This window comes from Coffea arabica, chromosome 10e, assembly GCF_036785885.1.
Source record: "Coffea arabica cultivar ET-39 chromosome 10e, Coffea Arabica ET-39 HiFi, whole genome shotgun sequence".
Classification (NCBI taxonomy): Eukaryota; Viridiplantae; Streptophyta; class Magnoliopsida; order Gentianales; family Rubiaceae; genus Coffea; species Coffea arabica.
In genome coordinates, this window is record NC_092328.1 from 46,336,804 (window position 1) to 46,348,012 (window position 11,209).

General features: G+C 37.0%; 2 protein-coding genes across 9 annotated transcripts; both read right to left on the reverse strand.

Annotated features, from left to right (window-relative positions):
• Positions 1–1,655: 1,655 nt before the first annotated feature.
• LOC113711570 (L-type lectin-domain containing receptor kinase S.6-like) lies at positions 1,656–3,883 on the reverse strand. Its single transcript, XM_027234728.2, has one exon. It carries the CDS (start codon positions 3,881–3,883, stop codon positions 1,763–1,765), a length of 2,121 nt encoding a protein of 706 aa, XP_027090529.1. The 3' UTR covers positions 1,656–1,762.
• Positions 3,884–5,103: 1,220 nt separating this feature from the next.
• LOC113712565 (protein MITOFERRINLIKE 1, chloroplastic) lies at positions 5,104–9,230 on the reverse strand. Of its 8 annotated transcripts, none has more exons than XR_003453313.2 (3): positions 7,825–9,230; positions 7,136–7,249; positions 5,104–5,548 (listed from the first exon to the last, which is right to left on the reverse strand). XR_003453313.2 is itself a non-coding variant. In XM_027236048.2 (2 exons), exon 1 carries the CDS (start codon positions 9,121–9,123, stop codon positions 7,858–7,860), a length of 1,266 nt encoding a protein of 421 aa, XP_027091849.1. In that variant the 5' UTR covers positions 9,124–9,229; the 3' UTR covers positions 5,104–5,544; positions 7,825–7,857. The 8 variants fall into 8 exon arrangements, 5 of the variants coding, with proteins under 5 accessions (XP_027091849.1, XP_027091847.1, XP_027091848.1 ...); XR_011822028.1 differs by having other exon boundaries at positions 5,104–5,600; XR_011822029.1 differs by lacking the exon at positions 5,104–5,548 and adding an exon at positions 6,641–6,931.
• Between the last annotated feature and the right edge of the window lie 1,979 nt (positions 9,231–11,209).

An 11,209-nucleotide genomic window follows, 5' to 3' on the forward strand; every position in this document is an offset into this window, starting at 1 on the left:
TGAAATAGAGAGGACAAAACAAAACTAACAGTAAATATAAGGGACCATCATGAAAATTGGTCTTGGTCGACCCCACCTACTCATCAGAAAGTCGGTGGATAGCGGTGGTTTTTTTGGAGGGTAAAGCTCACTACTGTTTTAAGTTCGTCATCTTCAATGCACTATTCCAACTTGCCAACTATATCACATTTTCCTTGAAAATAAAAAAAAATAAATATGTCGCACAAAAATTGTATAAATATAGAAAATAAAAGAGCACCACCAATTCATAATCATTTTTGAATATTACAAAGAGAATTTTATTCATAAATTCACTCTGCAATATTTTGCATCAAATTTTCCATAAGTTTCAATGAATATTGACTTATATTTTGTGTGGTAGGAAAATTAATACACGTGCAAAATTTTTGTCTAACGAGCCTTCTTGAGAAAACATAAACTAGCATATGATACATTTTAGATGAGAAATATAAGCATAGTGTTCAAATAAATATTAATCGCACCTCACTTTTTGTAAATCACACTCTTATCATTTATTTTATTGTATATTTAATACATGAAAACCATATGATAAAAATAATATTGTGAATGCGATTAACAAAAAGTACAGTGCGATTAACATTTTTAATAATTTATTATGACTTATAAAAAATAGTTACAAAAAATAGGGGAATCTTGCGGATTTGTAAAAAGTTGTGAATAATTCATCGGTATGTGAAATATATACAATTTCAAGGATGATAATACCGAGGTGATCAATTGATTATGGCCACTTTATGAGAGAGTCTAAACTTCAGTTGATATAGTTGCAATCACAATCTTTCTTTTTTTAATGTATACATAAGTTGGGTAATAAAATTTTTCACATAGAAATGATGTGACATAAAGTGCCATATGCCTATATGGATAAGGTGGGGTAATTTATCTAGCTACTCATTAATTTGAAGAAGGGAAACAAGAAAATTACAAAAATCAAAAGAATCAAGTCTAGAGCCAAAACATGAGAAATGTCATCATTACACATGGTCTTCAATATATCCCTCCCATGTAGTCTTGCTTCAAGGGCTTTGATTAGTCTTGATTTCACCATACATCTTCACAGGGCATACAAAAATGGCATCCAAGATCTGTCTTGATGCCAAAACACAAGGCAGAGAGCAGCAATGAAGAGAAAAAGGAACTAAAATTGGACCTATCAGATTATGACAATGCTTCCAGCAGACTATTGTAGCTGATTGTTTCAATATCTTGCTCTTCTTTGCTTTGTTGGTTGACTATGTAGGATGCCTAATAACGAACGGCAAACTAGTTGCAGATTCATTACAGCCACCTATATCCACAGCATATGGTATTTCATTTCTCCCCATGTATTAAACAACTTACTGACATAAGAAGTTCAGGAACCAGACTGTTGAAAGTCTGACCAAAAGCCTATTCAAGTGTTTGTGACAAAGTACGCAAATTGACATACTTGACTAAACTAGAAGATGTCCATTAGTATCTATGCAAAGAGATTAATTGTTGCATCGTCCAGAGGAGATAGAAAATCACAAAGGTTCTATTCAACAGGGAAGTGAAGGTAAGTGAGTAATCTCAAATGTACCAAACACAACATAAACTAAATTTTCTGACTTCAGATTTGTAGTTTCCTCAGATTTTCTGACTTCAGATTTTACGCGTGAAAGTAGAAGCAATGCGTAGAGCATATCTGCTTGCGAAATATCTGTACATCTCTCTAGCATTTGAAGGAATGCTTTTGGCGCTAGTTCCTGCTGAATTGAGTTCTAGGGGTGGACCATGGTGTGTTGTCATCTGCTTCTTCACCAATGCTCATTATGTCTTCAAGTATTCCCTCTGGAAGAACAGATTGAATCCTAACTGTTGGTTTCCTTGGTGGCAAAGAAGGGATTGGAACTTCCCCTTGAAGCATCCGTGCAGCTTCCCTCATGGTAGGCCTCTTCTGATGATCAGGGTGCGTGCAGCAAAGTCCAACCATGAGCATCCTTCCCATTACTTTCCTGTTAAAGCACCTCTTCAGTTTAGGATCAGCAGCCTCAATTAATTTTCCTTTCCCCCACAATTCCCAAACCCAATCAGTAATCACAATTCTGTTGTCATCGACAGGCCTCCTACCTGATGCGACTTCCAGTACCACGACACCAAAGCTGTAAACATCAGTTTTCACTGTTGGAACTCCAGAAAAGACATACTCGGGAGCAAGATATCCCATTGTTCCAGCTGGTACAGTAGCATCTCGTATTTCGAGACTACGTTGATACACTGCTGCTAAACCAAAATCTCCAAGCTTGGCATTGAACTCAGCATCAAGCATTATATTACAGGCCTTAACATCCCTGTGGATTATCTGATTAATGCACTCTTCATGCAGATATACCAGAGCAGAGGCCACACCAAGTACTATGTTTGATCTTCGCTCCCATGTCAGGAACTTTGTAACACTGCTCCGGCCATGTAGGATCTTATCCAGACTTCCATTAGGCATGTACTCATAAACCAGGACTAACTCATTCCTCTCACAGCACCATCCCTTGAGCTGAACTAAGTTCTTGTGTCTCAAGCAGCCAATCATTGTAGCAAATTCATTGTCAAAAGGAATACGCCAGGCCTCATCAAATGAATTGTGTGAAGGGCCTATGCTTTTCCCACGAGTAAATCTCTTAATTGCTACATTTCCACAGGAAGGAATTTCTCCTTCATATACAACTGCTGAGGCACCTTCACCAATAATTCTGTCCTCTTTGAACCCCTTTGTAGCTTCCTTTATCTCACTCAGTGACAAGTATTTTGGTACTTTATAGCTCTGAAATCTGCCAATATGATATTCAATGTGCCGCTCTCTCTTAGCTTTGCTTCTATTCCTCTTTATGCAACATAAAATAACAAACAGAGCAACTGCAACTAGAATCACTGTGATTACAGCAGAACCTCCTATGACAAGAATCAATCCAAATTTCCATTTTCTTGAATGATCAAAATTGAGGTCAAGATCCCCTGGAAAGCACGCCAGACAATCCCCTTCTTCAACTGTATCCATAGACAATGTTGAAGATCGAAACCAGAAAGTCTTAAATCGCCAACGACTAATACTGTGAATAGCTGATCCTCCACCATTAGAAGCAGTAAATCCCACATGCATAAATTCTTTAAAATCGCCAGTAAAATCAGCCTGAGCAACAAGAATAGGACTAAGTGGCCTAACCTGAGAATATCCCACCCAAACCCTGATCATCTTCTCCGAATTTCGATACTCAATCCAAGCAGTCATCTCCTTTCCAGCTTTAAGATCAATCCCTCTTGAGACGACGTCAACAGAAGCCAAAGATTTAATTTGTCTCACATCAATGCCAACATGGTTCCCATTTATATCATCAAAAAAGGGATTATAACTCGTGTCAAATTCTACAGCAATGAATGAATCTTGAGTGTTGGAAACTTCTTCCGGGAGGCCCATCCAACCGTCGGTAATGCTTAAAGAATCCATATTGGAAGTGACCAGAAATGCAAGTCCATCTCCAAAAGGGCAAGAAGGGGTGGGGGAAATGTTGAATGAAAAGCTGCAAGAGAATGAAGCAGCAGTGCCTTTGGATGAAGAATCAAGAAACCGAATTGGGTTGATGTAAAAGGCTCGGCCAATGCCTGAAAGAGAGGTGGAAGAAGCTGATTCTAGGGTGGATTGTGATGGCGAAGTGCATTGGTGATCTTGAGTTAGTCTGATTGAATCGTTCTCAACGGATGCATCACCAAAAAGGGTGACATTGTTTGCAGGAAAATAAAGTGGAGCTGAGGAAGAGAAAGATGATGAAGTGTAGACATAGAGAAAAAGAAGATAAGCCCAGATGAGTATGGTTGAAGATGAACGCATTCTGGGAATTTGGAGCTCAAGATTCAAACTTTGATCAAGAAATGGAAAGTTGAGAGTTCTTGGAGGAAGTTTTCTCAAGGATTTTCATGGGTTGATTTTGATCTTGGGAGCTCATGAGAAATGACAGATTGGGTGATTTTTCTCCAATTTACAACCAGGGATTTTGGAGAACGTTGCCAAGAATCAAGAAAGTGAAAAACCCCGTTGATAACTGCAGAAAAAACGAAGAAAAATGAGGTGGGGAGAAGGGGTTGAATCTTGCAAATTGAAATGTGGAGTGGAAAAATATGGCGGGGAAATCAGTTGCAGACTTTGGAGTAACCGGGATATTAGGGAGCGCACAGATTTGGTGTCAGAGGGACTTGGGCTTGTATTGTGGGCTTTTTCTGTTTCGTTTTTCTTTTTTCGTTTTTGTGGATCTGCCTGGTTTCACCTACTAGTAGCAACCTTCTATTGCTATTAACAGGCCTCATTTTTCTGGGTTAAGAAAAAAAATTTCCATTTTTTATTTGTTTTAGGGGGTGCTTCGTTAGTGCTGTCTATTTTTTTTTTAAGGTAAAAAAAAAAAAAGTTAGTAGGTTTGACTCCAATCACCAGTAATAAAAAGAGTTTTCTACTTAAATTGGACTTTACTTTTTTATTGAAATTTATAATCGGAATATGCTTCTGGAACTATAGGTCACCTATGGAGATTCTTAAAAATCGCCTATCAATACAGCTCTCACTTTTTGTAAAGAAGTAACCCGTCCTTACCAATTGAGTCAACTTATGTTGGCAATAACGAAAGATTAATTCAATTAAAATCTGAAAGAATCGTATGCTTCGTTTAGACATTTTCTTAGGTAAACGTAACAGGTTTGCTCAGCACCAAGAAGGTTTCCCCTTCAATGGATTTGCTGTTTTTTTGCAGTAATAACCACATGAAAAGCAATAAAAGGAACCCCTTTCAATAGTTCTCTCAGCGAATGAGCAATGATGAAACAAGCCACGTACAAAACTACAGACATAGAATTTACCCTGTTCAGGGGTGATTCTCTGGTTCTGTGCAGGATGCACAACTTCATGCTTACTAAGTACGTCAAGAAGTAGGCAGTAGGTGTAAGCAGAAACCAGATTGCTTGAAGGAAATCCAATCCAAGGACAAGATTATTACAGATTTTTCCATACATAAAGGATGCGAGGACGAACACATTTTTTTTCCCTGATAGAAGACATAATCATTAACTCAAGAACAATTAGAATTCCGTCTTCCTGTCTCTCTAGTAGGCGTTCAGTTTGTACGAGCTGCTGTAAATTAAGGGTCATATGGGGAATTGTGATGGATACAACAAATTGTTTGAAATGCTTATGACAAACAAAAGCTTAGTTTAAGAACATTTTCAGGTGTCAAAAGACTTTCAGAGGAACTTCATCATCATCCAAGAAAAGCAACCAAATGAATCCAAGAACTTCAGCATTTGAGTTCAACAGAGGTAGCTGGAGTTTTATATTGGAGGAAACAACTGGGATAACAAGAATTTGTATCAAACTGCAACTCAGCCAAGTCCCATCTTGAGGCAGCCACTTAAGATTGCTACAGTGGGTAGCTCCACCTCAATTTTTGTCTCTACCACCACATCACACATGTTGCCCTTCTTGCTGTTGATCCGTCAAATGTTACACTGCCTATGACTAACAACTCATCAAAAAATGAAAAACGTGCAGATGTGTCGAATTACTGCAATATCATTACAGGGGTATAAGACCATTTTGATAGGTGCAGACCAAAAAATGCCAAGCATGAAGATTATGAAGTACCATCAAAACCGCAATTGTAACATAAAATGCAGAAATAATGATGAAAAGCATTAACATCAGAAGATCTTAAACAAGATTACAGGCAAAAGTTTAGAGCGTGTGGAAAAGTGCATTTATTATTGGAAACTGTTTCACCAAGATACTCTCCATGACCAAGCTGAGACATAAGATATAATAAGAACACAGCCATTTAAGTGCTTCTTGAAGATGTTCAAATATAAGATGGACTGTAATTGATTGAGCAACCTTGAACCAAAAACACACATGGGTCCAATCAGATGCTAGACAAATTAATAGTTCTGTATGGTCACCCCCATACTTTCCATGCAACCCACATTCTTGTAAACCATGAGACTTTTATAGTGAGCCATTATCCATCACTCTCCACTTTGTTTCCTCCAAGCAATACAAATATTCCTCTCTTTTTTCAACAGAGGAATCTCACCCTTCTACAGGGGTCTCACATGGCAGAACAATCTCACAAATAAACCTACTGGGCTTAAAAAGACAGCTTGGCACAACAACCTTGCTCAATTCTATTGATTGTTCACTTATCTGTTTTAAAAGGCTTTCATGGTCAGCTCATTCATGTTCTCAGTTCCCACTATTAATCATATTCATGCTCAGCCCTTTGATTTGTTTATAACAACCTTAGCATGATAAGGTTCATGAACCTGAATAAGTCAAATTCGAGCTCATAATTGTTTCAAACTCATACTGTATGTTCTAAAATGCAATTTGAGAAAATAAAAACAACAGAATCAAGTTCAACTTTTGAAAATATGCACACTTTCCAGGCATTAATCATCATAATAAATAAAAATAAGAAAATAAGTAAGATTAACCAACTTTAATTTTTTTCACTTAAATTAACTCACAAAGACTACAATGCTCAGAAAAACTCTTTAGCTCAATTTTTTGCCAGTTAACAATTCTCAATGCAGTTGAATCTATAGGCAATGGGCATAAATATCTCTTCATTATTGGCTCAGTTCAAAAGAAAAGTGTGAAAGCTCCAACACCCCGGGCAATGTCAGAATAATAGTACAGACATTGGACCTTTTATAGGTCAAAGCAGTCATAACATGATTAAGAGATAAAACTGATGCAGGATGTTACAATCTCCTTGTTGTTGCTGATTCAAGTTCACTCACATCATTACAGAATCTGACTCCGAGTAAGTTGTTGATATATTGCTTAGTAACCATACTGATTGACATTTACTTTCTTTAATTGCTCCTCATTGCAGACCTTTAATCCAGCAGATAACCCAAGTCAAGCTTAAGCATGTTTACATGGAATCAAACAGAATGGTGGATTGGTTAGCTAATATGGGAGTGGCATAGGAATTGGATTTTTTTTTTCCTTTTTTCTTGTATTCCTCAACCTGTAGTTAACACATTTTGTATAGATGGAGCACAATGAGATAAATTTCCTTGAATGATTGTAACTGACCTTTGGTTTTTCAATTAATGAACTTCTTTTACCCACCAAAAACAATAAAAGACCGCCTAACACTACTTTTCGTCTTAGCTTTTGGCCTTCCTGAGCCTTGCATATCACCATAACCTGCTCAAGGCAAAAGCGCAGTGACAAAGTGACAAGGAATTTTCAGATCTTAAAGTGAAGCAAAATCATAAACTCAATAGTTCCTACAAATGGCCAGTCTAAGTAAGTTTCTACAAATGCATCTTCTGTCATTGATCTGACCTGCTGACAGAATAGGGTTTCGATTAGTTCCTATAATCAGACACCAAATTAGATGGACTCATACTACAGTTTAACTGACAACTTGCTCCCTTGCTACTGACGAAGGTTTACTTATGCCCCAAATACTAACAAACCAAAATTTTACACAGAAAGAAGAATAGTATAGAAATCACTAGGTACATAAACAGAAGTTCTATTAGAGCAGAAGGACTTTATAAGGTTTGATTCAGGTATTCTTTGTAAAGTATAAAATTTTCGACTAGATATAATGATCTGTAGACTACATGAGATTCAAAAAAATACAAAGAAACAGATACCATAAAGCAGCATCTCTGAAGAGGTCAAGCGTTCTTAAAAAATCAAGCATAAGCAGTTAAGAACCAGAAGAAAGGATGCGTAAATTAATATAATTGGAAATGAAAAGGAGGAATTACCCAGATGCACTTGCAAAGCACCTCGTTGCCACTTTATTCACTCTGATTGACCGTGGATGAAGAATCAAGAGCCATGTTCTGAAGCTCCTTCTGCTTCAAATACTGATGCAAAATTGTGAGCCTAGCTGTCTCAAAGGCAAAGTAACCAATTGCAGAAAAACAGGCACTATGAACAACTCTAGGCCCCATTCCTCGTGTAAACCCTATCCAGCCTTCTTCCTTCAAAATCTGTTTAACAGTAGCTGAGACACCACTATACATTACAGCTGCAACCTTATTCACAGCCTCCCCATGAACCTGAGTCATCAATCTTGTCTTAACCACATCCAAAGGAGTTGTCAGTGAAGCTGATATGGCTCCAGCCAATGCACCACAACAGACACTCTGAAATGGCTCCAAATGAACCTGATGAGTACTATTCAATACCGCAGCTTTAAGATACTCAAACGATGAATAATTCAACACCCCAGCAGGCAAATTTCTCAGCAATGTAGCACTATATCCAGCATACAATCCCAAAATTCCATCTTTTTTCAAAATTTTCAATAAAACCTCCCAAGACCTCCCCTTTGCACCAGTTTGCATCCTCTGAGTAATTAATTCCTTAGGTACCATTATAGCTGATGAAACAATATTCCCCATAGCCCCAGCAGTAGGGGGTATCAAAACAGCTGGATATTGAGGGATTTTCGACAAAACTGACTTTCCAAACTCACATGTCCCAAAATACACAGCAGAAGAAGCCGTAGAACCAACAATCACCGCAGAAACTCCACTATAGAACCCCAAAATTCCCCTGGTTTTGAAGGTCTTAACAATGGCATCAACTGTACCACTATAAATTTCTGATGCCCCCTTTGTCTGGAGCTTAGTCTTGATTGTGTCAAGAGGATGGAGGCAGACATAAGTGAATGCACCAGCAATGCCTCCACCAGCAGCACCCATGAGGGCTTTTTCCAAAACAGAGAGATTCTTGAACAGGGCGTAGACTTGGGGAGAGCCTCTTGAGGCTGGTTTTAGCCAAATTCGAGAAGTGGGGTTTTCTGGGTTTTTGATTTCAGGTTGAATGGAGATTGAAGTCGATGAAAATTGAAGAATCCTTTTTGGGCTGAAATTTTGACCATTTTTTATTTTCTCTGCTTTACATGGGGTATTTGTGAGGCGACGGAGGGATGAGGTGCTGGTGGATAAGAGGGTGGTGTTAAGATTGTTGAAGAGGGTATTGAAATCTTGGAAAGTTGATGAAGTTTGTGAATTTGATGAGAGAAAGCTAAGGGGTTTGCTGGTGCTAATTTCCATTTGTGGGGATTGGTTGCTACCAGAGTTGTTTCATTCAGGTCATAATGCGGTGATGGAGAATACTCGGGAGGCGTTTGGATACTGTGTCAGAAAGCCAGGTGTAGAACCAGCCAAGTAGGTACCAGGTAAAGCAATCTTGAAGCATCTCTTCCAATCACTCAATTTAGAAAATTTTAGAATAAAATCCAAAAACCATCTTTACACGAGACATAATCTATGGATGTGTTTATTTTGTTGAATTGAGGACAACATAGTAACAAGGAAAAGCAACATAGAGATTAGAATGAGTTTGGCCAAGAAATTAGGCTAAAGGCAGTTTATTATGGTGTGAAATGCAGTAATTGATATGTTAATGTGATTTCATTAAAAGAGAAATATATGCAAAACTTTTGTATCGCATTCTTGGATGAAGAGGAAAAAATCCTTCTTTGTTCTGCACTGCACATTTTTTCAATGTATAAAAAGAAAATTGCTGATGTTTGTTAAGATTTTTGTGTGAATTTGCTAACCTATATGATGTAAAACACTAAAAAATCTAGAAGCCCTAAACCATCACTGTTGTCCACTTTTTGCCCGTGATCTAAATTTTATCTCCGACTGAATTTTGAACAAGTAAAAGTGCATAATTTAAGAACTTCTGGCCATTTTAGACGCAAGTCCATCTGGAATTGAAAGGCATTTTTGTCCATCCGTAATCAAAAGCATTGGGAGCAAAATTACAAGAACATAATCATCTCTTTCTCTTAGAGAACCAACGATTTTTCAGGGATTTGTGGACAAATTGATGGTGAGATTAAAAAAATTGAAGGGTTTTCTTTTTTTATTATGATTGACAAAAATGTCCTTCGATTCCATGTGAACTTATATCTAAAATGGTTAGAAGTTCTTAAACTAGAAACCTTTGATTGTTCAAGAATCAATCAGAGACAAAATTTAGATCATGGATCAAAAGTCAACGATGTGATAGTTTAGAGGCTCCCCAGTTTTTTTTTTTTAACTACTCAAACATTGCTAAATTTGAGCAATAAGTCGATGCTAGGAGCCAAGGCGCTGAAATGGAATTGTAGTTTGTTAATCATAGTTCTCATCTTTCCTGCCTCTCTAAACTCTCAATCGGTTAATTGACCAACAGACATAATAAGGCTTAGTGATTGCTCAGGAGTTTCCCTTTTAAGAAAACAAAAATGGAGAAAAAAAATGATATGTGTGTTTTGTGTATAGTTTCTCTAAAACTGATAATCCAATTGAAGAAGATTTTTTCTTTTCATAGCTTGAATTTTTGCTCAATCAACATAGAAGGCGGAGGAAGTTGCTCCGGTAGACATCTGGTGCTTTACTAATAATCCTTTCTACTTAATAAGAATTTCTTATCATAATCACCCTCCTGATTAAGTTCTACATGTTTCAGCATTTTCTACTCTCAGTTTATTGGATGCCTTGTAAATTTCTTCTAGAGTTCATTTTTGTCTCTGTTTTTCGTTTGAAATTCCCCAATTGGATCACATTGTTGCCTGTTCAGAAGGAAGACTTAGCCCAATCTTGTCACGTCCAATAACAAAATCAGCTTCATTCTTGTTCTTTTTGTACATAAACAAAGAGGCCCAATCTAGTATTTCTACCAACTAGATAAGAGAACAATTGGAGTTCTCAATTGAATGCCAAGTGTCACTATATTGTTAGAGAAAGGAGTTTTTTTCCTGGTTTTTTCTACCAAAAAGTGAGAAATGTCTATTTCAGGCATGGTCTTCAAATTCAATGTCTTAATAGTTCCTTACTATTTAGGGGCTAATTGGTAACAATGGTTTAGTTATTTGCATTTGTTCCTTTTGTTTGGTTTTTAATTGATGTGAAAGGTCAATTGAATGCTTTTATGAAAACTAACTCATTAAATAGTTGCTAACTATTTAGGGTTATTTTTGTATTTTTGAAAATATTTCTTTTATAATTTTCTGATCAAGTGCAAATAATTGTAAACTATTTGTGGGCCCTTTTATCACATGGGCTGTTTTGAATTAGATTATATGATTCATTATATAATTAATATAAATTAATGGAGTTATGCCCGTTAGAAGTAATGTGCTTAGCC